The sequence below is a fragment of the Microcebus murinus genome, chromosome 4 (genome assembly GCF_040939455.1).
Source record: "Microcebus murinus isolate Inina chromosome 4, M.murinus_Inina_mat1.0, whole genome shotgun sequence".
Lineage (NCBI taxonomy): Eukaryota > Metazoa > Chordata > Mammalia > Primates > Cheirogaleidae > Microcebus > Microcebus murinus.
This window is the reverse complement of record NC_134107.1, coordinates 113,447,688-113,475,527: the sequence shown is the minus strand read 5'-3', so window position 1 is coordinate 113,475,527 and position 27,840 is coordinate 113,447,688. Positions and strand designations below refer to the sequence as shown.

Below are 27,840 nucleotides of genomic sequence, written 5' to 3'. Positions count from 1 at the left end.
TCCCTCACATTTGCTACTTATAAGTGAGACAGTGAACTTAAGAAAATGGGACAAATGGATGCTCCCCCCAAAAGCTAGAGCAGGTCTCACGCTGGATCCCAGACACCAGCTCTGTCACAGCACCAGACTATATCAGTGGCTTCAGTGAATGCTCTTGTCACCCCAGCGGGATGGTGGTTTCTGCCATCTCTGCTTTGATAATCTGCTTCTCGTAACCCTACCCCTATTTTATCCCTAAGAGCAGTGTTCAGAAATACGTGAGAATCATTGAGTTCCCTCATCCAACAACAGATACTTGTTGTGCACCCTTTCTGCTAACACCAAGGAAAGGGAGATGAATAAGATATAGTCATTTCAGAATTCAGTCACTAAGCCAGCGTAAAAACAGACTGTGCCTTCTCAGAGTGGATGTGGTACCACCTGGCAGTTTTCTAACCTAGGTCCACCGAGGCAGTGTTCCAGACCCAACTCATCACTAGAACTACCGAGAGAACCTAGGAAAAAATACAGATTTCTTCTCCATTCAGACAAAATCACTCTCCAAGGGTAGAGTCCAGTAATACACACACAAACAGGAGCTGAGAGCATAGGTAAAGCAGTAGGTGATAAAGACCACTGTCTTCAGGAGGAGACGCCAAGGAAAGGTCCACAGAGACAGAATCTGCAAACAGTGGAGCTCCCACTTCCGAATGCCCCAGTTCTCCTGGTGCTGTGCCTGCCTTCATCTCTGGACCAGCTGCCAGGAGCCAGCCTGTTGTCCACTCAGTACTCAGCCCCAACGCAGTGCCCAGCACATCATAGGTGCTCAATGAATATTTGTTCTTGTTGAGAAAATATTTTTCTTTCTTTTGCCATTTCCTCATTCATTAACATTTTTCTTTGAGGTTTTCCATACTAGTTTTGAACCCCAGTTATATAACACAGGATGAATAAGCATGGGAAGTGTATCAAGACATTTTGCTCTCTCTTACTAGTTGAGAATTGAGTTGGACTTTCCACCATACTCAGCTCATTCTTGGAGTGTCCTAAATAAAACTTTACCATTTCCCTTTCTAGTTCAGATCTCTGGTAAGATCTATACTAGTTACTATGAGTGTCTCTAGTAATTTTCATTTAGCAGCTGTTACCATAGGCCTGCAAACACTGGCCATTCTCCTGCCTGCCCCTGTGCCCCTCTCCTCACATCCCTCTGTCTCACCACTTAGGGGCAGCAAAGCCACCCTGTTTTCTGCATCCATCACAGCTGTGTTAACACTAACTGTCCAGTTTGGTGAGTCAACAAACCCAAGGCTGTTCTGCAGGGTGCAGCTCCCTGGTCAGAACTGTAAGTAATTTCCCCATCTCCCCACATGGCCTGGCCAACATCATCAATCTCTGTGCCTGCCTGAGGAAGAAGTAAATGGAGAGGCAAGAAATAACCAGGTGATTCCAGTGTTGTCTGTGAGCTCAGTCAATCAGCTGTGTATTGCTTGGCACCAAATGCTAAACCAAATCCATTTATTTTTTCTTGGCCAGCTTAATGCTGTTAGCATATTAAAATTCATGACTACATAGAGCAGGACTGTGATTTCCAGTGGTGAGTGAACACCTCGCCTGGGGCATGGCTGCTGTGATGTTCCTTGCTGGATCTAAGGCAACTGTCAATAATAGGAAAGGCACATGATGAGTTGGTCATAGTCTGAGAGAATGTCTGACAGCTGTTTCTCAAGAGACATTGTTTTTGGTCATGAGAAAGTGTTGATCCTCCTCAGCAAAGCTTGGTCACCATGAAAGCCACTGGCATTGTCTGCACACATGATCAACAGTGGAAAATCTTAGAGCACTGCTGAGGTTGGGGGACAGGGGTGGGGCAGTGAGCAGTACCTTTCCAGACAGCAGGGGAAGAGAGGCTGGCTTTGTCAAGCCTTGGTTTGGCTGTCAGTCCTCTGAGAGACTCAGTATCCTTCCCTGTGATTCAAGTAGGGGCTTAGATCAGAAAGGGGACCCAAGCATAGACAATCCAGTGGTTGGGATGGGCCTGTACTTTGCTCTCTGAGCTGGGGGCCCAACTCTGCTCTCACCCACAGACAGTCCATTCAGGAACCCAGCAACTGAGCATGTACTGGTTTTACTAAGGGAGTAGCAGAAGGATCAGATCTTCTTAAATCTTAACCCCTCACTCCAGCCACTTTGGGTGACTAATCATGTATATCAAAGACCCTCATATCATTTTTAACCCATAAACTATGAACTATCATAGTCTTGTTATATGCTGCAGGGAATTCCAACTTTCTGCTCTAGAACAAATCCAAAAAGTACTCACCCCAATATTTTTTATACTTTTTTCAAACCATGACTAAGAGAAGAGTGAGGCACTTCCACTTCCCACCCAGCTGCTTTGCCTGGGTTGGCGGTGTCGTCTTGGGAGTCTGCCTTCTCACTCGCCACCCTCCTGTGTCCCATGGGTCCCCCAGAGGGATGATCAGCCACGTGCTGGCCTTTTCACAGCCCTTCCCTCCCCATCCCTCACTGTGTTTCCTGGTGTCTGCTCGGAGAGAAGCTGTTTGAGCCATTGTCCCAAGACAGCTCTCTCTTCCTCCAATCTCCTTTACTGCTGTGCAAACTATCACTTTGAAATGTGGGTGGGGTTGAAGCACCATTCTCCATTTTTAATGTGGATTTTCCATGCCCTTTTAAACATTAAACTTTTAGACTCTTCTTGTGAAATACAGGAAACACATCTGAAATGGAGTGATTCTTGGCTTGTGAAGTACCAGTGTGTTCAGCAAACCCATGAAGGGTCCCACTGGCCTGTGTCTGAAACTGCCTAGTCCTCCTTTACCAATCTGTCAGCCTTCCACTTCTGCTGGGTTAGTAATGGCCAGAGGCTCAAATAAGAAGGATGAGTTCTGAAAAGAGGTGCTCTCCCTCCCACATTCAGAAGAATTAATCAGAATTTTTAAATGAGAATCTAAAGTCTTTAGAGAACTATTGGTAGCACTGTTCTTTAGGAATTTGTCTTTACTCATAATTTTTTTTCTAATCAGAATAACCATAGGTTCCTATATTCTCATTTCTAGAATATATTTTTCATGAAGTCTCCTATTTTGAGCTTAATATTTTTCTATTGCTAGAAAGAATGGTACAGTCTCACTCCAGTCCCTTAGTTTGTGATTAATGGCCTGAAATCCCAGATGGAAGGAAGTGATTACTAGGAAGCCCTGCTCTCTATGAGGTTCAGAGGCACAGGCTGAATAGGCCACTTTGTGAGGTGGTGAGCTCCCCATTTACAGGAGTATTCAGTCAGTCAGAAGGAGGAGAGTTACTTGTAATGCTTGCTGCAATTCTGGTTCTTGAATTACTAGGAGTTTGGAATAAGCTCATCTCTGAGACCACCTATTCTAAGACACCATGTTTCCATGGCCCCACACAAATAGCTACACACGTGGGAGAACATGAGTTATAGAAGCTTTGCACAAAAGAATATTGTTTTCCACAAGTGAAAATGGAGTGATTAACTTCTTGCTGCACCTGTCTTAACTCTCAGACTCATTGGCTTCTTCCCCACGTGGTCATCTCTTTGTCAGCTTGTGCAGAACGTGGATTATTTTAAACCTTATATTTATAAGAGCAATAAAATAGCAAACAAAAATAGTGGAAAAATTATCAAAATTCTTACTTTATCATAAAAATTATTGTCTTGATATCTTGTTCCTTTTAATATAAATATTTGTAGTTAATCGTAGTGCGTATATGTTATATCCTTTTACGTGAAACATTCAGGTGTTTTCTTCATATTGCCACATCGTCTTTGGGATTATTATTTCAAAATAATAATTGACCAGATTATGCTATCTAGTGAATTACCTTTTTTGAACATTTATGTGATGTCTAGTTTTCCAACGTTACAAATAATGCTATAGCAAATATCCTTTTGCCCAATATTTTGAATTATTTCTTAAGATTAGAGACATTAAGTTTGGGTACCAATTCAAAACATAGGAGAATTTTTATGGCTTTTGACTGCCAAACAGCTTCCAAAAGGCTATAGCTGGCACAGCATGTATAGCCCTCCCTGTTTTCCCTTGCCTTACTGGCAAGGGATGTTTTCATTTTACAATTGCGTAATAACATTTTTTGGTTTATATTTCTTTTAGTGCAAACAAGATTGAGTATTTGTTTTTAATATGTGATTCATTGTTTGAAAAATATCTGTAGTGTTCTTTGCCTGTTTATCTTATGAGATCTTAATATTTTCCTTATCGAGTTCTCTGAAATATATGTGTGAGTTGATTTTTTTCAAATAAAGATATTAACCTTTTTTTACTGACAAGTATGTTCTCAATCTGCCTTTTTAAATTCATTATAGTCATTTCACTGAAAATTGCTTAATTTTTTGTAATATATCAATAATTTTGTGACTTTTTTGTTTGCTGGTTCTACAATGTTAGCAATACTCTAGAAAACATTTAATTTTATTCTCCCTTATTGTGGTTTTTGTCTGTAAAATGATATTTTACTTTAATCCAGGTGAAATTTGTTCTGATATGAGGCATATCAAATTGATCACATTTTCCCTTTTTAAAAAAATGTTAACTAATAATTCTAATACTACTTATGGAGAAACTTCTATTTTCTATTTTCTTCTGATATTGCCTTTATCATACTGAATTCTACACCCTTCAACACATATAGAATTCTGGATATCTACTTAATTCCAGTTTATTCTTGTGCCAGTAAGAGTTTTAAGTATTACTGTTATATAATGTGTTTTAATTTAAGGATTTGTCCTCCCTCTTGGCCACTTTGATTCACTCCCCCCAGACCCTTCTAGCTCTGTGACCCTGAAGCTCCACACTGTGGTGCTACTATGCTTCAGCCTCAGGGCTTTGATGGCCGGGCGGCAGAGACCGTGGCTGACGGATCTGGCTGTCCGTGGAGTCCAGCACCCAACCCAGGCCTAGCACCCCACAGATGTTCCACAACTGTGGGAAGAGGGAGGGTAGCAGGAACTTGTGTGACCCCACTTTGTAGAAGAGTTTTGACTCAGCCAGTGTGTTCTAGAGCACTCTACCTCTGTAGACATGAATTCTCCTGGGGATCTCATTAACCTGCAGACTTCTCGTTTAGTAGGTCTGGGTGGTGCTGCTGGTTTCCAGACCACAGTTTGAGTAGCAAAGTTTTAGAACACAGATCTAGGTGAGAATTCTTGGCTGGAAAAAAAGGTGGGAGCCTGTGCAAGGGGGATTAGAGTCTTGGTCACAGTTGTGCGTTAGAAGTATAGGTCTAGACAAGAAACTTGACACACTATAGGAGCAGCATGGTTGTGAGTGACTTTCTTTCATATGTTTGTTGTTATAAAGTATTTGCAAAGAATAAAAACTTAGAAGAAATCTCTTAATGAAGGCAAAAAAAAAAAAAAAAGCAATTCTTCATCCTCTGCCACACTGAGTGCATACCACTCATCTCTCCCCTGAGCTGCTCTGGACTCCTAGAGCAAGGCTTCTCTCTGGCTGGGAGGTTTTCAAAATGTTTTCACACCGTCCGCTTGAGTTTGTTAAAGTTTAGAACCATTTGAGGCTACGACAACACCCAGAGGGTGACATGGGCAAGCTATCCCACCTCTCGTGCAAATGCAGCCTTCAGAGAGAGAAGAAAATTCCTCATTCCCCAGCCAGGGTTAACCCACAATCACACCAAGCAACCAGCGACACCCTCAGCACCCACTGAGAGTGTTAAGAAAAATCTCTGATTTGAAAGTTTGCCTTTCTTACTGGAAGAATTTTTATGAGGCCAAAAAGTGTTGACAAGTTTGTCATTCCCAGCATCTGCTAACATCCACCCCACTCTCAACCCCCTTAGATTTTTAGTACTTCTGCCCTCCTCGTTTTTAGAGGGGAGGAAAAACTGTCTTGAACAGGCAAAAGGTTTTTATCCAAGGTGTTTGGCAGTGACTCTTGAGTTCTGGGAAAGATTTATATCTTTGTCCTCTGGCACTGCCTAGTGTTAGCTTACTTAAAACAACTGAATAAATGAGTTCACTTTATCCTGTCAAAGTGGAACCTAGGGCGGCATAGTACCCAGAGGGGTCCACCGGGACCCTGAGGCAATGCTCATGTCTCAGTCACTTGTGCCGAGCTCAGAGTTTTTATGTCCATCTGAGATCATTTGAACAAGGAAGGCAGGGAGCAGAGAGACCTGTGGATGAATGTGTGATGGAAACTCCACTTGGAGTCCAGAGAGCTCAGCCAAAAGCATGAAGTTAGGGGCTCACTGAAAAGGCTCCTGTCGTCTCTCCCAGCCAGCAAGACCCTGGTGCTTTGTGTCTGAGCTTCTTGAAGGGCTCCTCTAGAGAGGTTTCTCCGCTGATAATCCCAAGGGTATTTGAATTTTCCTTTCTTGTTGAGGCATATTTTCTTTCCTGCTGCCCCACTACCATTAAGACTGGGCCTGTGACCAGGCCAGAAAAAGGACTGCTCCAGAAAAAGGAACATGGATTCTGTCCTGGATGGACTCTCTGGGCCAGGCCAAGTCCATCTCTCTCACTTTGGTGCCCACTCAGGGTTCAGTAAGTGGTTTTGTTATTAACCTTTGGCAGCATGATTAGAAAAGAAAGCTGCCCCCAGGACTGCACTGCACAGCAGGCAGAGAGGAGGGCAAGCTCGGGGTCTGTGCCTGCCCATTCCGGGAGATAGCTGCATGACCTTCTGGCCCCCACCCCACCCCAGGCCTGGCTCCCCTTCCGGAGTCCTTGGGCTTGAGCCAGAGGGAGGGATGGCTTCTGTCTTAAGGGTTGGAGCTCTGGGACTGTAATAGTCCCTCTTAATTTCTTAGCATTTAAAGGTGACAGAGCATGTCCCCTAGGCTGTGAGCAGTCCAAGGGCAGAGACCGTGCCTGCTTCCTGAGGAAAGAACGGAGCGAGGGAATGGGTGAGTAATTTAGGTGATCCTCACAAATCCTGGGAAACACTCATGGAAACTTAATGCTGTTTTATAAACAAGCAAGCCGAGAGGCTGAGGCTTGCCATCACAGTAGAGCGGGGATTTGGCTGCGGGCCTGTCTGAATCTCACTCTGCCCTGTCCTGGCTCCTCTTCTGGGTCAGCACTGCCCAGACCCAGTCGTTGCTCTCCCACCTTCGCCATTTTTGCCGATCTTCATACTGCATATGTACAACTATGCAGTAAATATGTCCTTAAATCAACTTACTATTGCTTAAAAATATAACCAGTCTGATGTGCTAGTTATACTTTTCCAACATGCATTCAAACACACATCTCTAAGATGAAAAATTGTCCCTGCGTGTGTCGCCTGGCATGCTGCCCAAAGTGTGCACATCACGCTAGAGCAGCAGTTCTCAGGCTGTGGTGTCCAAGTCAGCAGTATCAGAATCACCTTCGAACATCTTAGAAATGCACATTCTCAGGCCCCACCACAGACCTCCTGACCCAGGAACTCTGGGGCTCAGCCATCCTTGTCCTCAAACCCTCACTGTGATTCTGATGCCTGCTAAAGTTTGGGAAGCACTTTGCTGGTGTGTTTGGCCACTGAAGAGTGTCCTGGCTGTGTCACCCACTTGTCCTGCTACCCCAGCTCTGGGCCTTTACCAGAACCGTCCACCCCTCCTGGCTTACTCGTATCTCCCCTTCTCATGGTGTCACTATGAAGACAGAGCACATGAAATCAGGCTCAGACTTTCACAGCCTAGTTAACCACAACAGGACCAGCGTCCACTACAGTCGACAGCCACAGATGAACGCGCACAGCGACTGTAACCAACAGCTGTGATGTGAAGGCGCACAGCCGAGTGTCGACTTTAGCCGACAGCGTGATATGACTATTCTAATTTTTCATTTATCAAAATAAAATTGTGAACATTTAAAAATAACGTAATGAAAACATATATGTACGTGTTACCTATTCTGACTTACATGACGAGTAAAGCTGCCTGTAAAGTAAAACAAGCTTTCAGTGCTTTAAAGCTTTCCTCATCACACAAGCAAAACGGATTCGTCCTCAATGCACAGCACAAACTATCATGCGGACTATGAGTGCCGGCTGTGGCAAGGTTTCACAGCCGGTGAGCACCGTACCGAAGTGGTTTAAGAAAGGCAAGAAATATAATATGCATCAAGAAAAACATCTTGAAATTCACACATAAGGGTGCAAAGGGCCAGTGCTTATTTTTCTGTGACTCGTGGGTCAGGATTCAGAAGTGGCAGGGAGGACCTAGTAAGTAAGTAAGCTCCCCATTCTCTAGAGCAGCGCTGTCCAGTGGGACTTTCTGCAATGATGTAAATGTTCCATACTGCACTGTGGTTGGGAGACAGTTTTCCATGGTTCACTTGCATTCCTATACATTTTTGCAAGCAGAGGCACTGCCTGACTGTGTTTGGAACACTTTTCAAGGACATTTGTATATAGCCGGCAGCCTTGAAAGACAGGGTCTCCCTGCAGAGCAAAGGGCAGCGTGCTTATTGCCCTTACAAAAGATCCAGGCTCCCTAACCTCATGGTGCCTTTCTGGTCACGCAAGCCACTGTGTGGGCAGGTATCATTCAGTCTTGTTCACGTAGCCCTGAGGGAACTAGAGCTTAGGGAAACTGGAGCAAGAAAATGCTGTTACTCTGGCTACTGATATTACTATAAATGATATAAAGTCCTTTGTTTCTGACCCAGGAATCTTTTGCCAGCATTCGTGAAACTGGCAGGCTAACTTGTTAGTTTAAAACTAGGGTAAAATATGGGATTCTCCTCTTTGATTGCTGGCTCAGGCCCCACTAACTGTCAGGTCATCTGTGCCTAATCAGGGGGAGCCGGGCTGGAGGGATGATAAACCGGGCTTCTTATTGCAATAAAGTTTATTATTGTAAACAGCTGTGGGCCTGGGTTGGCTATGCCAGAGCCTGTGGCGGCCTGACATGCTGGGGAGAGCTGAGCTGGAGAACACCAGGGCAGCAGTGTATCTACAGGGTGCTTGGCCGCCTACGGCCGACATGGCCAGTCAGCTTAGATCCACACCAGCCCTGCCTGGAGCCTGGGCCTTGGCGAGCATGGAAGCCGCTCTGGAGCCAGAGGACTCCGGCCACAGCCAGCAAGTCTGGATTGCCTAGCAGGCATTTATTTACATTTATTGCCATTTATTTTGAAAATACCACATAGATTTCTCTGCAAGTTGCTTTTCTCACCTAACAAGACATTGTGAAAGCCCCTCTAATTTTGTCTTTTTTTAAAATCATGGTAAAATGTACATAAAGTAAAATTCACGGTCTTCACCATTTTAAATGTACACGTCAGTAGCATTAAGTATATTCATATTGTTGTGCAGCCATCTCCAGAACTTTCTCTCTTGCAAAACTGAAACTCTATACTCATTAAACAACTCCCCATTTTCCCTCCTCCCCAGCTGAGAACCAGTTATACTTTCTGTCTCGATTTTGACTCCTCTAGGAACTTCTTCTAAGTGGAATCATAGAGCATTTTTGTCTTGCTGTAATTTATCATTTTTAATAGTTTTATAAAATTGCATTACATGGATATATGTATATCATTCAATAATTACTAGTATTTTTGCCACTATAAAAAAATGGTATAAAATGTTTTTGTATGCATATTCTCGCCTATTGGGGTTTGCTTTTTTCCTGTAGTATAATTCCGAGAAATTACATAGCTCAGTCGAGGAGATGCTTATTTTTAGTTTTTGTATATTTTCCAGGTCCCTTTCTCAAAAGTCTGTGCAATGCACATACCCACCAGCTGTGATGAAGAGGACTATTTCCCCCTCATCTTCTCCAGCCGTAGGTATGATCATTCTTTTCAAGTTACACTCTTCTGATAAATGAAAAATAGTATCCCATTTTTTTAAATTTGTATTTCCTTGGCTATTAGTTTGAACATCTTTCTATAAATTTATTGGCCATTTGGATTTTCTCTTCTATGATCACCTATTCCTATCTTTTGCTCATTTTTCTTTCTTTCTAGGTTATTTCTCTTTCTTATTTACACGTAAGACCTCTTTGTGTATTATACATGTTAACCCCTATTGGTGGTATATTTGAAATAATTTCTCCAGTCTATAATTTGCCTTTTGACTTTTCATATGGTATCTTCTTCTAAAATTTAAACATCTTATATCTATCTTTTCCTCTATAGCTTCTGGATTTTCTATTTTGTTTTTAAAAAATCTCAAACTCTAGATTGTATAAATATTCTCCTAATATTTATCTTAATGAACTTATTTCAAATGTTAAATTTAAATCTTTCATCTATTGCATCTATTTGGAATTTAGTTTTAATAACTTACATGATAGAGATCTTAACTTTTTTTTTTCATTCAGACATATAGCCACTTGTGCCTACACAATTTATTAAATAAACCATGGTCTGAACACCACCTCTATTGTGCCCTATAATCCATATGTACTGGATACATTTCTGGACTTGGTTCTATTTCTGTCCCATGGGGCTACTTGTCTTGTCCTTTACTTTTAATGTATGATTTGATCACAATGATTTTATAGTTTTCCTAAGGCCACTCTAACCTCAGTATTTCTTTGCTGCTAGTGTCTTTATCGTTGCTATTATAAAATTTCTTCCAGCTATCAGAGCCTGTAAATGTCAGTAACTTTGAAAAATCGAAAGTAAGGCCAAGAAGGGGCGGGGAGGTGCTGTCCCATTCCTGCCCGTGTGCCTTTTCAGAAATCAGCCAGGGCAGAGGCCAAGCAATGATATTAGGTGAGCACCTACTATGTGCTCAGCATTGCTCTCGCCATTAATAACATAGTTGGAAGGCCAGACATCCAGCACTGTTGTGATTAAATACTTCAAGGTTCTTGTCTCTCAGTTCCAGAAATATATCCTCAATGTTTGGCTTTGCAATGCTGGGCTTGGGCTCTGTGGATCCCATTTCTACTTTGCCAGCTTCTCCCTGCTGGACTCAGCCCACAGGGGCCATGAGAGGGAGGCTACAGGCTGGAGAAGAAGGCTGGCCATACTCCTTCCTGTTTCGTCTGTGTATTCCCTGTAAGCAGCACCCCAACAGCACGTCTCCACCTCAGTCAGCAGGTCCATCCTGAAGCAAGCAGCGGCTGAATCCAGTTTGCAGTTCTTCCAACACTTCATCCTGCACCCCTTCCGCCCTTCACTCCTGCCCAGAGACCCCAGCACCAGCTGGCAGGCTCCCCTTCTGCAGAGGTCTGGAGTCAGGAGTCCTTCCTTCTTTCCCAGAGACCCTGGCACCAGCTGAGTAAGGCCCCTCCTCAGAGGTCTGGGTCCCAGGCTCTGGCCCCTCCTTTGAAACTCTTCTTTTGGTTTCCGCAGCCCTAAGAGTGGTCACTCCTCCTGCAGTTGCAATCTCCATGGTACCTTCAAATTCTGTTATTTCCCTCTGCTTATCTAATTAACAACTGTATACCTAGTTATCAATTCTTCATGTTAAATTCTCTTTTTCAACTAACTGGTATCATTTCTGTCTCCTGACCAGAACCCAGTGGACAGAGGTAATGGGGAATTGAAGTTTTCGGGGTGCTGAGGACTGCTGCTCTTGGCTGCCCTGCAGAGAGATCTCCTCCCTCCTCCATTCCCAGAATTATTTGGTTGCTGGTCACCAAGGAAACGGCTGACAACTTCTAGTTGCGGAGCCTCCTCTGGAGCTCTACAGAGACTTTCTGGACACTCCCCACTCCTTCCTGCTCCCCAGCCAGGGAACTTGGAGAATCTAACCAGGTTGGGTGGAGGGCACTGGCAGGGAGGGGAGGCAATGGGCCTGGAGATGGCGAGAGAGAGTGGAGGTTTCCATGGGCCCCAGCCTCCCCGACAGACCTCAAGTGCCTGGCCCACCTTCGAAGGCCAAGGGCTGGCCTGGCAGGCTGCCCTGTGCTCTTTGCAGAAAGACATCCATTGGATCCAGCCAGACGCCCTCCAGGCCCTCCTACCGGACACTCAATGACAGAAAACTGTTCCTATGTTGTCACCCCAGGCCTGGTAGAAGCTGCATTGCCAGCTGGGGCAAAACCAGGGAAGAGCCTGGGAGCTGAAAGGCCTTCACTGGGGAAGGAACCTCAGCTGCCCTGAGCATCTCACTTATACCCAGCAGCACTCAGCAGGCACTGAGGCCTGTGCCACACCTGCTCCAGTCAAGTCCATGGTAATAACAACAGCACTAATAATAACAATGCAGTGGGTGGGAGCCTACTCCACACACTTAGGTGTGCAAAAATATCCCTTAATTTCATTAAAATCAAATAGTCGACTCCATTTCTGAGGCTTCTGCCTTTTTCCAGGGTCCCACCAGAATCAGCAAGCTTATTGCTATAGTTTGAATGTGTCTCCTTCAAAATTCAGGTGTTGCCACTGTGACAGTATCAGGAAGTGTGGGTTTTAAGAGATGTTTAGGCCATGAGGGCTCCTCCCTTGTGAGTGGGAGTAGGTGCCCTTATAAAAGAACGAGATGGAGGGCGTTTACCCCTGTTTCCCTTTTACCTACCACTGTGTGAGGGTGCAGCAACAAGGCACCATCTCAGAAGCAGAGAGCAGCCCTCACTAGATACTCAAACCCGCCGATGCCTTGATCTTGGACTTTCAGCCTCCACAACTGTGAGAAATAAATTTGTGTTCATTTATAAATTACCCAGTCTCAGGCATTCCGTCATAGCAGCACAAACAGACTAAAACTCACAAGGAACCAAAAGCAGAGGTGGTCTCTGGCCTCTGGTCCAACACTGGTTCTGGCCTCCGCATCACCCACGCCTTACGGGCCTATGCGGGTGTTGGTCACTCTCCTCTCTTCTGCCCTTCAGGCCATGATCTGTTCTCTCCAGGCTCGTCTTCTCCCAGGGCCCTAGTGACCTCTGACCTATTCCCAAACTCAGGGAAATCTCTTCCTTTCCACTCTCACTGCCCCAAAGGCACTCTCCTTTCTCCTTCTCACCCCTCCACCCAGCACCCCTCATACAGCTTCCCAACGAATTCCAGCCTTCCTGGAACTAGTAAGATGTTCATGTTAGTGTCAAGCAGGTGCTGCTTCTGCCCTGCAAAAATGCCTGCAACAGTGTAGAACGAGATACCTGGCTAAAGCGGTGTTTATTCTATCTTTGCAGAGTAGTTTAAGGTAAACTAAGGACATCATGACATTTCATTCCTGAATATTTGAGTATTCATTTTAAAGACAATACAATCACTGTCTTACAGAATCACAAAACTATTATCACACATAACAAAATTAACAATAATTTTCTAATATTGCCCAATAAGCAACTAGCCCCATTTTACAGAGCAGCAGTCCCCAACCTTTTTGGCACCAGGGACCAATTTCATGGAAGACAGTTTTTCCACATGTGAGCTGGTGCTGCTGTGGTGGCGTGAGTGATGGGGAGCGGCTATAAATACAGATGAAGCTTCACTTGCTCACCGCCACTTACCTCCTTCTGGGTGCCACCCCCCACACCACCCCGTCTCCTAAATTTCATGGAAGACAATTTTTCCATGGGCAGGTAGCGGGAGCGTGGCAGGGCCCAGTCCCTAACAGGCCACAGACAGATACCCAACCTCAGCTGGGGACTTGGGGACTGCAGTTACAGAGGACAGACCAAGACTTGGAGTGGGTAAGCCACTTGTCAGTGTCACTCAGCTGTGGGCAGCAGAACCAGGCTCTGAGCCTTGGTGTGACTCCAGGGCCTACTTTCTTTCCAGATGGGCAGTTCTTATAACAACTCTGAGTGGTGTCAGGGTGGGTATTGCAGTCCTAGAGAAAGAGTGTTTTGCCCACAATGCCCAGGTGGGCTGGTTGTGAAAAGGCTCCAGGAATGGGAAGCAGATGGAAAGATAGCTAGTGCCCAGGCCTCCTTCCCTGCAGCCCAGCAGGTGCTCCAGCTCACTGCACACCCTACCCCTTCCTTCCTCTCCTGATCTGCTCATCTTCTGTTCCAGCCCCTCCCTCCAGGGCCTCCTTCATTTCCTATCTGGCCTCCCAGGAGCAGTTTACAAAGTGGCAAGGCAGTAACCCTTGTCTGTCTTCTGTCCCTCTTGCCCTCCTCCCTTCTCTCAGCTGGGCGCACAGCCCTGGCCTGGGACGTGTTGCCTGCGGCCTCCAACACGTTTCCTCTCCAGTCCTCAGCTCATCTCCTGCTGCGTCCCCGAGGGCTGCGGTTGGCCTTCGACAAGGCACACGTGGAAAAGCCATTTGCTTGCATCTGCTTCCTCTGCCCAGCCCAGCTGGCCTGTGCTTCCACACTCTGCTTCTCCCAAATCCTGGGATTCCAGAATCGGGTTTCAAATGGCCACAGCAGGCTGGAGAGCCGAGTGGAAACTCACAGCACGAGAGGAGGGGCCTGCAGGCTGCACCAAGGGAGCCAAGATAGGAGCACAAGACAAGAAGAGGCTGAGGGACAAGAGTCACCTGGCCCTGAGTTTGACATGTCCCCACGCTCTGAGGTGGCCGCTGCCCATAGTGAGGGACAGGGTCTTGGAAAGGAGGCAGCAGCAGGCAACCTGTGCCTGTTCCAGCCACTGGGAGACTTGTGCAGCCACTTTTCCTCTCAGAACATACAGGTCTGCCCAGCCCCCAGGGCCGCATGGCACATGCAGCCTGACGCACCGCACACGTTCACAGGTGCGTAGACAAAGCTCCAGCACAGTATGTCCCTGAGCAAGAGTCTCGTTATTCTTGTCAGAGCAGAAGGAACATAGCAGTTCCATGGGCCCTTGGCCAGAGTGGAAGGGGACAAACTGGAGAGTGTCCTAAAGTTGTTGGGGAGCAACACAGGGCATGGGAAATCAAGTCATCGGGAGAACAGTAGAGAGAACTTGAGCCGGTTTGTGAAATGTGAGCAGCAGTACTTTCTCATGGGGTTGCTGATAATACCTAACACCTGCCTGGTATATTTAAATGTTCAACAAATGGTACCTATTATTGTAATTTAGGTAGAGAAGTGAAGGGCTACACTTGCTGTTTCAAATATTGAATGACTTCCATTTAGAAGAACGGTTGGAATAATTTTGCAAAGCTTCAGTGGAAGAATTCCCCAAGGATAGAAGTGTCAGGGAAGCAGATTTCGGTCCAGCCTGAATAGAAAGAGGGCAGGAGCTAACATTTATTGAACATACTCGCAATGCTGCACCAGGTGCTTGTTAGGGATTCAGTATGTGTGCTTGCATCTTATTTGTCTGATAACTTGATGTGGTAGTTTGACTATTCTTACTCTAAAGATGAGACCCCAAGACTTAGGGAGGCAGCTGACCCCAAACCGTGCAGAGCCTAGCAGTGCAGATTACCTCGGCTTGGCCGAAGCTCCTTAGGAAAAAGGGGAAGGAAGAAAGGGAGGAACCCTACCACACCCAGCACAGGGTCTTGCACTCAGTGGACGCCCAAGACACATTTGTCGAACTCATTATTTACATTCTTCGGGTCAAGGAGTACAAGTAATTTTACTAGGGCATACATACATAATCTCATGTATTGCTCTCAAGAAAACTATCGTATAAATGAAGAAACTGAAGCTCAGAGAGGTTAAATAGCATGCTAAGATCACACAGTAAAGAAACAGGCAAAGCTTGTTCTCAACACTGTGCTTTCTTGTCTCTCAGAGCAAGGGAACAGCCACCTTGTCTCTCCTAGTTCCTGAGCTCCTGAGGCAGAGACAGAAACCCTGCTCCTGCTTTCTCACTCCAGTCACATCTCTTCTCTTGCAGAGATGGGCTGTGGCTCTTCCCTGGGGTCCATGGCCTGGCAGAGCCAGGGCAGAGGAGGAAGAGTATGTGTTACCTCTGTGATGGTTAATTTTACACGACCTGATTGGGTCATGGGATATCCATATATTTCATCCAGCGCCACTCTGGATGTTCCATGAGGGAGATTTGGGGTAAGATTAACATTTAAATTGGTAGAATCAGTGAAGCAGGATGCCCTCCCCGGTGTGGGTGGGCCTCATCCGATCAGTCAAGGGCCTGAATAGAACCAAAAGGGACTCCTCCCTGCCTGTCTGGGCTGGAACTTCAGTCTTTTCCTGCCTTTGGACTCAAACTGAAAAATCAGTTCTTCCTGAGTCTTCAGCCTGCATACTGCAGAGCTGGGGACTTGTCAGCCTCCATAATGACAGTAAATCCTTACAGTAAATCTCTTTCTATACATACACATGTCCCATCATCCCATCGGCTCTGTTTCCCTGGAGACCCCGATGAATATGTCCTCCCTCCCTGACTCTCCCCTCTAGGGCCTCCCTTATGGGATGAGGAGTCCCCATCTGCCTCTCTGTGGCCCTGGTGCTCCTGGATGGGGAGGGGCTAGAGGGGCTAATTCCACAAGCAGCACAGACTAACTTTCGTGCAGCACAAACTCTGGCTGCGGGCAGGAAGGTCCTTTAAAGCTTTCTGATTCACACTGCCTGAATTCTCATGTCCTCTCCAGACACAGGTGCTGCTGCGCACCCTGTGGTGATGGCAGTGCAGACCCCCATCTGTCCCCACAGGAACATCCAGTGGAGTGCTGCAGACATTCCCAGTTCGGCGAGTGGGAGGATCAAAGCGAGGGGACCATATGGTCTGGTCACTAGGGTCAGTCAAACCTGTCACTTGTGGTAGCCCAGCTCTCAGGGACCACTGCCATCCTGCTCCACAGCAGAGGTTAGGGGCAGGGGGTCTCAAGATCCTGAGGAGGGCATGGCGGGGCCTCAGCCATGGTTGGGGTGAGAGTGGGGCAGAGTCTGTCCAGAGAGTACCAGAGGAGCCTTCCTGGCACTGAGCCCTGACAGCTCCCATCCTGACTGAGCCCTGGGGAACCTGAAAGGGGACATCAGATCCCCTTCTCACTGGGGCCCAGGAATCTCACCTCCCCCAACCCTGCCACCAGAGGGTGGGAAAACCTGACCCTATCTCAAGCTGTCCTTCATAGACAGCCAGGGCAGCAGGACATGCTGAGACATGGGAGAGAGGGAGAAGATTCAGAGAGCTCTGGACAGCAGAAAGCTGGGCTCTATCCCAGCCCCAGGGTCTCTAGACTTTATATTTCAAATCTAACCAGAAGCATGAATGGCACACTTGCTGCATGCGGGCACTGTTCACCTGTGTGCGACTATGTACATGTGCACGTGTGTAATTTATATCAAACGTATGTGAGAATTATGTCAATTATATAATTTATAATGTGTTAAAAAATAAATGTACAGCTTGAACTATAACCCCTACCCAAGTCAAGAAATAGAATATTAACAGCACCCAAAAGCCCCCCCATATGCTAATGTAAGTTTTTTCACTTAATTATCACAATACTCTTTACAACAAAGAAGGTATTATTATCTCACTTATCTGAAAGGAAACTAGCACTCAGAGGCCCAGAAACTTCCTAAAGCCACCCCCAGCCATGTTCCACACCACAGCTCCTCCAGCTTCGGCCCCCACAACGTGAGGACAGCGCCAGAGTGGATGGAGGGCAAGGAGAGGTGTGTGGGCCCCTCAAGGACCCTGTGGTCAGGAGTCTTGTGTTGGCCAGGTGGTTGAACTTGATGAAGTTGGGGACCTTTGTCAACTGTGTGTTCAGTGACTCTAATTTTACAATAACCTTGAAATGAAGATGCAGAGGGCTTGTGGTCCTCCACCGGGGATCTGCCACAGGCAGGGCTGGCCCTGCCCGGCTCGGCATGACGGATGGAGTGAGCCTCCTAGTGGATAATTCATGCGTCACCAAGACAGTGAGAGTAACAGGAAAGCAAGGCTGGAGGCTCTGGAAGGGCTGAGGTTGGCAACCTGAGCCAGACTCCCATCCTCCCGGGGCTGGGTTGTACTCTGGGTAGAGGGGCCCAAGCCAGGTAGAGTCTCAGGTGGGTGCCACCATGGAGACGGGGTCATGGTAGGCCAGAGGACCAGCACCAGCTGCTCAGCCTCCTACTGTACATGCATCTCTGCCTTCTGCATCCATGGGCCTCAGGTGAGTGATCCTCATATCTGCCCACCCACCAGGTAGTCCCTTCCCCACCACCATCCCCATTATTTCTTCCCTTTTCTTCCTTGGGGAACCTCCTTTGGCACTTGAGTAGCCGTTCGACTAGGCTCCGTTCACAGTAGACGTTCACCTAGCCTGCGCTGAGCAGCTGCCATGTGGTAACAGCGCTCTGCTTGCCCCTAGAAGCCGGAGTTGTCCTGAGGGCCACTGTAAGCTTTGGAGTGTCTTGGCCAGATCTGGGTTTCAGAAAGTTCCTTGGTTTTGAGAGGGCTGAAGGCAGTTGGACATCTTTATAATAGTCTAGGGGAGAGGTGCTGGCAGCTTGGGCCAAAGCAATGTCCCTGGGGTTGGAATGACTCAGTTTCTGGGTTAAATATTTTTCTTCTTCTTCTTCTTCTGGAACATCAGAATTTTGCCCTTGATCCCTTCCCCCCAACTCCATACCTATCTGAGAAAATCCTCTCCTCTCTCTGGAGAAGCTGATAGTGGTGGGGAGAATCAAAGACTGAGGCTCCCATCCCAGTCTCACCACCTACTGTGTGGTTTTAAGCAAAATGACTTGTTTCTCAGAGGCTCATGGGACTATTAACCGTCTCACAAGGTTGTTTAGCATTCGGGTCAACAGGCCAGGCAAGTGACCTAGCACAAAGGAGGCATTCAGTCGATGGACTGAGGTGGATTGCTCCTGGCCGGCTCGGTCGTCCGTCCAGGCACTTATTTCATGCAAATTTATTGAGGCTCTCAGCACTATATAGCACTCAGGCCCATGTTGGCCATGTCCAAGGAACAGGGGCTCGTGGTGCTCAGACTGAGGCTGGGTTGAGGGGTGGCCCCGAGCAAAGAAGAACACCTGCCGTGTGACTTACAGCCTGGGGACTATCTAATGCCAGGCCCCTGACGGACTGAGCGCTGCACGAGAGCAGGGCTGGGAGCTCCGTGTCTCTGTGCCCTTGGTGCCAGGTGCTCCCCAAGCAGTCGCGAGTGAATGGGTGCTGGCTGTGCAGACAGGCCACAGTCCTCTCTTCCCCTTGCTGCAACAGGGCTGGAACAAATGAGACCCAGCTCTGGAACCCTTCTGGAATCCTTCAGAGACCTCCAGAATCTGAATTGCCAGTGGCCGTGTAGATCTCCTACGTCTCTGAGGTCATCATTGTCACTAGGCTGATCATCAGACTGGCCTTGAGGCATTTGTTAAAAATGCAGGTTCCTGGGCCCTGACCCAGCCAAGGGGTTTCTGCCTCAGTAATCTGGGGTGCAGCCCATGAATCTATTTTTTATCAAGCTTTCCAAATGGTCTTGTGACCCGTGAGGGGTGGGGGCTCTGCTCCAGTCCATTCTCTGACCTCAGTCAACTCCCCTCCCATGCGTCCCAACAGAAGCCCTGCGGGCCCCTCAGAAGCCTTCTCCTGCCCACCAACTCCAGGGAGCCGCCGGCCGCCCGGGGCTGCACAGTGATAACACAGGCTCCAGGCAGGGGGCGTGGGACGAGCCAGAGCAGCCAGACATCCTGTGCTGCCCCTTCTCTCCCCGGGCCAGCCCCACCTGACCCCCGAGGCCCACAGAGCAGGCCAAGTCCACCCAGGGAGTGCAGGGCAGCTCCGTGGGCTGGTCTGCTGCTGGTGGTCCTCTGGAGCCTCGCCACCCTGGGCTCCCTGGTTCCCCAGCCAGTGGCTGTCACTGACAGAACCATGTCCAGGGTGAAGGTCTCAGCTCTGGGGGCTGTGAGTCCGAGGAATAGCAGCTTGGAGCTGCAGGATCTTGAGGATGGTGCCCGTGGCCACTTCCCGTGCCAGGCCCTACACACAGCCAGTGGCCAGCTCCATGGCGCCTGCTCCCTCCTCACGCTGGCCAGGACGCAACCAGACAGCAATTGGTCTGCACACTGCTGGGCACCCTCGCATGTACCTCCCATGCTCCTGCATGTCCTGGGCCCACCCTCCAGAGAGCCAGGACACCTATGTCTTGAGGGAGGGATGTCCAGGGCTGGGTAGGCAGGCGAGCCCCAGCCACAAAGGGTGGGGCTGCTGGACACAGCTGGACACAGCTGGACACAGCTGGGCACAGCCTGGGTCTGCAGTAACAAACCCTGGGCCTCTCTCTCCTCTGGCCATGCCCATGTCTAAGTCTCAGGTGTGTCTGAGTGACCCGTCCCCAGTAGAGGGAGCCTCTGTGGTGGCCACATGTACAGTGCAGGAGGGCACAGAGCCTGTGGCCTTTGCCTGGCAGCATTAGGCACCAGAAGGCCCCAGGGAGACCCTGATGGGGGTTACTGAGCCGCTGCTCTGTCTGGAACCCAACAACCAGACGCACCTGGGCTGCTTCGTGTGCAGCACCCAAAACAATGTCTACATGCTGAGCAGTGACGGAGCCTCCTGGATGTCATCTGCGAGTGGCACTGGGGAGGCATCAGGGCTGACACCCACCTACCCATCCACACTCGGCCTCCTGCAACACCTCAGAACTCCCAAACCCCTTCCCTGCAGGGTGCTGTGTCCACTGCTACCAAGCATGCTCTACTCCAGGGCTTTTAACCTTCCGCGGTCACAGGAAAATGTGCCTGTACTCACGCTCACGATTTTCCCCGTGATTCCAGGGACAACCCGAAGGTCTGCCTTTAGGTTGAGCCTGAATGGCTTTATGGGACCAACCGAATCCTGAGGGAACAGGGATGGGGCACCGTGGGAAGAGAGGGTAGCAAGCCCAAGCGGAGCCCGGTGTGAAAGAAGACAACAGGATGGTCTAGAGATGTGAGGAGCAGGCACGATGGCGTCCTGTGTCTGTGTCCCAGGTGTGGTGTGTGGGGTCTGGGAGGCAGGTGAGCAGGCATTGCTGGGAAGCAGGCAGAGAATCAGCCCTCCGTGGGAGGCAGGCACAGCTTCCCAGTGACACTGAGCTTAGGGTGCAGAAGCGAGGGGAAAGGCGGCCTGAGGAAGTGGAAGGGCTGGCTACTGGGAACACACTCAGGGCATCATCCCTGCCGTGTTTTCTTCTCCCTGTAGTCCCAAGCAGCCAACCTTCCAGGCTCAAGGAATCCCTCAATTCCAGGCACACTGGGAGGGTTGGAAATGCTACTTCTCTCTTGCCTAACAAGCTCTTGTGCATTCCCTAACTCAGCCCAGACCTGCAGTCCCTCAGGGAATCCTCCAGAGCCACAGCTCACTTCCTGAGCTGCCCCGCCCAGGGTGCTTACCTCCTTGGGCCCTGACCACCTTGCATTGTGCTGCCCACGGGACCCTGGACTCCAGAATCCTGGAGGACCTAGCACGGGGTGGGGGGACGCAGAGCCGCTGTATATTACATGTTTGTGGGATGGGTGGAGAGATTCAGAGATGACTGTGCAGGTGAGTGAGGGAATAAAGATCAAGGAGGTGTAACAGGCCTTCCTTGCCTTCCAGATGGTCCGCACAAGCCTGCGGTCACCGTGGAGTCACTGGGATTCACTGAGGAGAGTTTTGGGGCCAGTGAGAGGGAAGAGGTAAGGCCACGCTGCTGGGCTGCACCCAACCCTCCTAGTCACTATGTGTGGCTCCACGATCACATACAAGTCCACACTTGGGCCCATCAGCAGTGCTGGCCATGTCCACACAGGCCTGTACACCTTCCCGGCCTGAAATAGCTGCCTGGACACCTGCACCCAGACTCCCGTCCAGCTCACCATCTACTGTGAGTAGGGGTGGGGGGTGCCCAGACCTGACCTTGGGGCAACCCACAACTGGAGCCCCGCAGGCCTGTGCCTGGCAGTCCCAGTGCCCTGTGGAAGGGGTGTAGAAGTTGGGAGGGGTGTCTAGAGAACTCAGTGGAGTTTCAGGGCAGGGAAAGAGGCTGAGAAAACTGTGGCAAGGGGTAGGGGTGGGGACTTCCTTGACTTAACATAGCACCTCCTGCAGCGATTATCCCCATGGCCCTGAGGATGGGACTGAGGCACAGAGAAGCAGAGTGACAGTGAGGCAAGGTGTCCTGGTTCCTAGGTGTCCAGGGCCAAGGAGGAGGACAGGAATGGGCCCTTCCACGGGGCTCCTTGGATTCCTCAAGAACTCTGAACTCCTGCCCACCCTAGGACCCCCTGCCCCTTGACCTGAGAGCTCAACCTTTCTCCCACCAGCCCTCAGAGAACCTCAATCTTTCCCCTCATACCCACTTCTCCCTACTTCCCTACCTTTGGTCCCCCAGGCCTCCAGACCCCAGACTGGGCCTGGGGGCTATAGAGCACTGTTGCTGGTACCTGCTGCACTCCACATTTACTCACCCACATCCTGCCAGATTCCCCAGGGGGGTATCCCTCCTGAGCTGTGTTCCCCAGGCCTGAGGCTGGGACTCTGCTCTGTACCTGGGTTTCCAGCTGCCCAGCTGCAGTGGGAAGGGCCTCTGGGAATCAGCCCTACTGCCCCCAGCAACATCACCTGGAGTCATGCAGCCACCCAGCTCCCCAGCGCCAGCGTCTTTACCTGCACTGGCCAGCACTCAGCCGTGGCACTGCCTGCCCTCTGTAGGGTCACACTCTGTGAGCAGACACAGGAAACACCACGACTCTGACATTCTAGGCAAAATGTGGGTAGGGGTCAGAGCAGATACAGAGGGGGCTCCAAGAGAGGCCACATGACAAGGAAGTGGGCCACCCTCAGCTCTCAGCTCTTACCTCCCCACTCCCCTATTCACACTGTGCTCTGTCCTCCTCATTTGGGCTTGGGGCCCTAGGACACCTCCCCACTGTCTCCCGCCTCCGGGCTCTCATCAACCTTACATCCCACTTCTACTACTCCATGGCATCTTGATCTTGAAACATGCCTCTAGCCTTCTTGAGGCTAAGTGTGCTCTTCTGCCTCCTCTCTGCCTGGGAAAGTCCCATTCATCTGCCAAGACAGAGTCCAGATGTCATCCTATCTGCAAAGTGCTACTTCCTAAAGCCCCAGAGAGTTTGTCTTTCTACCTATATTCCAGCATTTATCAAATTATAATTGCTTGCTTAGTATCTGTTCTCACCATCTCCCCGGCATATGATCAGCCCGCATTAAATGATGAATGAATACGTGAGTTACAGAGTAATGGAGCAATAAGTGAGCGAAAGAACAAACGAAGGAAGGGCTTGGGAAAAACTGCCAAGCCCTTCCTCCTCCCACGGGGCTGTGTAAGCCATCATTCCTTCCAGGGGAAGCTCCCAGGAGCCCCACCTGTGAGACCACAGCCATGATGGTACACCAGTTGATCATGCTGAGTTGTGAGTGGACTGGGGGGTGACCCCTGGCCACACTGAGCTGGCTTGATGGGCAGCAGCAGCCCCTCCTTGGGTGTGCACCTGTTGCAGATCCAGGCAGATCTGGTTGGTAGAGAGTTCATCTGCCAGGGCACTAGCCCACTCAGGACCCTTGACCACCACTGCCAGCTGCAGCTGGGTAAGTTGGGGCTAGTGACTCCATTCTGGGCTGGGATGGAAGGAGCAGCCCTTTAGAACCCAGGTGAGGGGCTCTGGGGGGTGGCTGTGCTGTGATGGAAAGTGAGTCAGGAGAGTCACCTCAGCTTCCAGGGACTCAAGTGGTTTTTTTTTTTTTTTTTGATCCATAAAAGGAGGGGGTCGTTCCAAGCCAGAGTTGTGCAATAGAAACAGAATGAGAGCCATATATGTGATTTTAAATTTTCAAGTAGCCATATTAAAAAAAGTAAAAACAAAAAAAGTGAAACATTTTATTTAATCCAATATATTCAGTTTATTATCATGAGATCTTTTACATTCCTTTTTTATCTTGTCTTCAAAATCTGATGTGTGTTTTTACAATTACCGTGTATCTTGACATGGATGGCCATGTTCAAGGGCTTAGTAGTCATAGCTGTGGCCATGGTACTTTCATTGGTGTGGATTTGCATACGGCAGTGCCTGCTAATATTCTTCACTCGCATTAATGTCTCAGGAGACCAAGGTCTCTCTGCTTCTTCCACTCCGTTTGTTTTTGATCTTGTTCCTCTCTGTCTTCATCTGGCCCTGTCAGTCCATTTATTGCCGACTCAAGAAAAAAGAATTAAATATCTAAGTTAAAAAATGTGAGCAAAGCATAGGAGGTGTCACACGAAACAGTTCTCATGCAATGGCTTATCACTCAGTCTCCAAAGGCTTGGTGACTAGCGTATTCTTGAGGGCTCTAAGGAGGTTCTCAACCCCAGAGATTTCCTTCCCTATTACTCATTCTGAGGATGGGAAATTCCATCGTAGGAGACTGACACCTAAGAGTCTGGGTCTCTAATCAGAGTCAGTCCATAAAAACTGAGCACTTGCTGTGGGCCTGGCACTAAGCCTAGAGGCCCTCAAGTGGGGAGGCCCATGCCAGATGCGGGGCGGTTCAGGCAGAGCCCTACCTGCAGAAGCCAAGGCGAGGACAGGGCGGGGAAAAGCCTGGAGAACACTGTTGTTGTGGGCCAAGCCTGGAGCTGACGTTAATAGGAACTCAGCACAGAACAGGATCCCAAGTGAGGAGGCAGGTGGCCCCAGACAGGCTTCACTGTCAATGCCACAACCTCCCCATCTTCTCTCCCCTTTCTTCTCTATCCCTTCTACTGCATGCAGCGCCTTACCCCAACCCTTCCCACTAGCTGGGTGGGGGACCTGTCCCAGCCTCTCCCTCTCTGTCCCCTCAGAAGCCCCACAGCTGGCTGTGGGAGAGCCTCAGGTGTCGGTGTTGGAGGGGGAGAGGCCTGACTGGAGTGTGCCCTCCGGGAGGGGGGCACATATCACCTGCCCAGCTTCTCTGGCCGGGACCCCAGCAACAGCACATGGAGCCAGGATTTGTGCTGCACCCTGAGGGTGCCCAGCTGCACCTTGGCATCAGAGATGCTGACCCAGCCCACCACAGGGGCACCGACCAATGCGTGGCCCACAGCACTGTGGGCAACAGCGGTCGCAGCGTGCTGCTGGAGGTCCTGCGTGAGTGAGGGTGGTTTGTGCCTGTGTGACGAGGGGTGGGAGACCAGCAGCCGCAGAGCACCTTACGTGCAAAGGCACAGGAATTCCCTGCTCTACATGTGGACCCTCGAGCTCCCTCCGGCACAGGCAGGCCCCTCAAGAGCAGGGACCTTGGTGAACTATGTGAGTGTGAACCTGGCACACTCTTGAATACAGGCAACTAGAGCTCGATGCAGTCAAAATAATCTCCTTTTCTTCATTTCATGGTTAAGGAAACTGAGACTAGACAGGTCTACAAGGTGAAATCTTGTGCCTTTTCCACACTGCCAGGCTATCTCTCAGCAGGAGCAAATCTGGGTGCACAAGCACACGTGGCTGTGGGTACACATGTGCTGGATGTGTCCCGCCCTCTTCCCAGGATACTCGGCTCCTCCCAACGTTGCCATCAGCAGCTTCACCTAAGGACGCACCGGAGAAAGGTGCAGTGCAGTGGAAGTGGGCGACCAGGGCTTCCTGGTGTAGGAGGAGATGACCTGGGCCTAATCTTTTCTGCCGAAGGAATATTCTATCCGATATCCAACTGTACATAATTATACATAAGACATAGCACAAACTGTACAATAACAATAACCTTGGTTTAATCTCCTTTATTGCAATACAAAAAAATCCCCACATTTACTAACTTTAACTTCGTGTTCTCCCTTATACCTCAACAACACACCTTGGTCAATAGGGTAAGGACAAGATTGTGAGGTCAAAGTCCCTCCAATGTGAAGGGAGCTGCAGCGAGCCGTCCCAGGGTCAGATTGGCTGAGACCCCAAGTCAGCAGAACGGGAGCCCATTGCTTGTTCCCACAATTAGCAGGACGTGGCTTGTTGACTGGCTGAAGAAACTCTTTCTCCAGGCAAACGGCCAAGAACCTGTGGCCTCGCATGCGAGCCAAGGTTGCCTGGTAACCAGCACGCGGTGCTAGGTGCTGCAAGATGGTCAAGGACTCGTGGTCTCGCACTCGAGCCGAGATTGTTTGTTATCTGAAAACAGTGTCAAACATCAAAAGAGACCTCTTGTAGAAGGCCATGCTTTTTGCTTTGACTGGAAAAGCAGGTGTTGTTGGCCATGGGAAGTCACATACCAAAAAGTAGCTGGGAAAGTAGCTGGCATGAGAAAATAGCTGCGGGATGCTTGCCCAATTAAACTGTATATAAATAAATGACGAGCACATTTTCAGTGCTGCAGTCTGAAACCATCTCGTCTCTGTGTCCTTTTTTCTTCCGGGACTACAGCCAATTCTGTCTGTCTGCGTCTTATGTGTTCTGTGTGTCATCCCTCGTCCTGTAATCGGGCCACGACACCAATGGGATGATACATAGCCCTAGGTCTGCATTAAGGATTAAAAGGTGAAGAACTTCCCCATAGCACAACAGCTGGTTGGCTGCTTTTGCTACCACTACATGCCCTTCTGATCAGAAGATTTTGCCTTGCTGAGACAATCTGCAATGTCTGTCTGTTTTCTTAACGACACTGTGAGCTCCTTTCAACACTGGTGCAGCAGACAGCCAGTGCCTCAGGCCCAGGAGCTGGGGCTTGGGAGACAGCTGCTAGTGACATCGAACCAGAGAGCAGGGTTCGGTGGCAGGGAGGCTTGGACCCAGGGGTTACTTATGCCTCCACATCCTGGCTCTGAATCACCACATAGTGGGATATCCCTCTGCAGTGTCGACGCCAGGTGCTAGGGCCAGCGCTGTGGGGGTCTCACCCTTCTCCAAGGAACTGGACCTGGTTCCTCTTCCTTTCCACAGGGGATCCCTCTCTGTCCCTTTGCTTCCTTCCTACTGAGTCCCCAGCCTCTGTTCTCTGCCCTCTCCTCAGGGTCCTCGGGTCATCTTTATGACTCTTCCCCATCCCTCCCTTGGGGGCTTAGAAGGCTCCAGGCCTCGAGGAGCCCTAATTCAATGTGAATCTGAAGAAATAGCCAAAGTGGATTAAGAAGGTGCTGGTGATTAAATAAGAACAGGAGCCCACTTGTGCCTGTCTCACCTTCTGGGGTGCAGGTGGGCTCCCAGCTTCCCGCTCCATCCTGGGAACCTCCTCCCTGTGACATACTTCCCTCCAGTGCAATCTTCCAGGGTAACCAGCAGGGGTTTGGCACTTGCTCCCTGGGAGAGACCTTTCTCCAGCTTCTTTGGGGCAAGCCTTGCTCTTGGTTCCCATGTCAGCTGGAGGGGACTGGATAAGCAGGTACCCTAGCAGCCACTGTTGCCCAAATTCTGCAGTGGCTCTAAACCACACAACCCCTGCTCTGCCCTGCTAGCAGACCCTGCTTCAGTGCCCATCCAGCAGTGTTGGGTGCGGCGGGCACAGGAATGGTGGTATGCTGCCCGCCAGCACCTGCAGACTTGCCCCCATGAGTGGGCATCTGAAGGGAGGGGCTGCTTGACCCCATGGAGTGGCTGGGTCTAGACCCATCCAAATAAGTGAGGTGGTACTGCCTGGGTGAAGAACCGAGGCTCTCCCCATGCTAGATGCTGTCTTTCTAGGCTCTGACTCCCAACTCAGGCATTTGGGGCCATTCCCTTCTGGGTTTCTGAGACACTAGTATGAAGCCTACCAGTACGAAGGGCCATTTTTCTGGTATCGTTGCTGGGTTGGCCAAATAATATTCATTTTCTTTTCCATTCCACAGGCCTTGGTCAGTTGCTTGTTCCCATGCAAGTACAGAACTGTCATTCTGGGGCCCAGGGCTTTCCTCCAATTGGAAAGGAGGCTAGACAAATGAGTTGCCACTGACTTTACTCTCCTACCTCACCTTCAGAGAGCAAAGACACCAACAGAGGGGCTCGAGGGAAGGTACTGAGGCACAGGCAGGTGAGCATCGGTCATCCCAAAGATTGCTCATGAACACAGAGACCTGTGTTGAGTGCCGGGCATGAAATTCGGTTTCTCTTATTCTCTGGGAACCATCTGGGACACTCCCAGGGCAGTTATCTTCTTTGCCCCCATACACGCTCTTTGCAGGCCTTGAACACCAGCCACCACTCAGG

General features: G+C 49.4%; 1 protein-coding gene across 1 annotated transcript; it reads left to right on the top strand.

Annotated features, from left to right (window-relative positions):
- The first annotated feature begins 7,640 nt into the window (after nt 1–7,640).
- Nucleotides 7,641–27,729, top strand: VSIG10L2 (V-set and immunoglobulin domain containing 10 like 2). The gene is given in 25 exon segments (XM_076001425.1): nt 7,641–7,749; nt 8,855–9,075; nt 9,693–9,774; nt 14,022–14,585; nt 16,380–16,525; nt 19,286–19,757; nt 20,011–20,287; nt 20,393–20,400; nt 21,305–21,462; nt 21,464–21,572; nt 22,170–22,239; nt 22,241–22,410; nt 23,056–23,185; nt 23,187–23,299; nt 24,534–24,575; nt 24,578–24,624; nt 24,627–24,819; nt 25,217–25,246; nt 26,216–26,226; nt 26,328–26,463; nt 26,466–26,525; nt 27,111–27,116; nt 27,119–27,175; nt 27,483–27,511; nt 27,616–27,729. Coding segments are annotated over 25 exon segments (3,354 nt in total).
- The last annotated feature ends 111 nt before the right edge of the window (nt 27,730–27,840 follow it).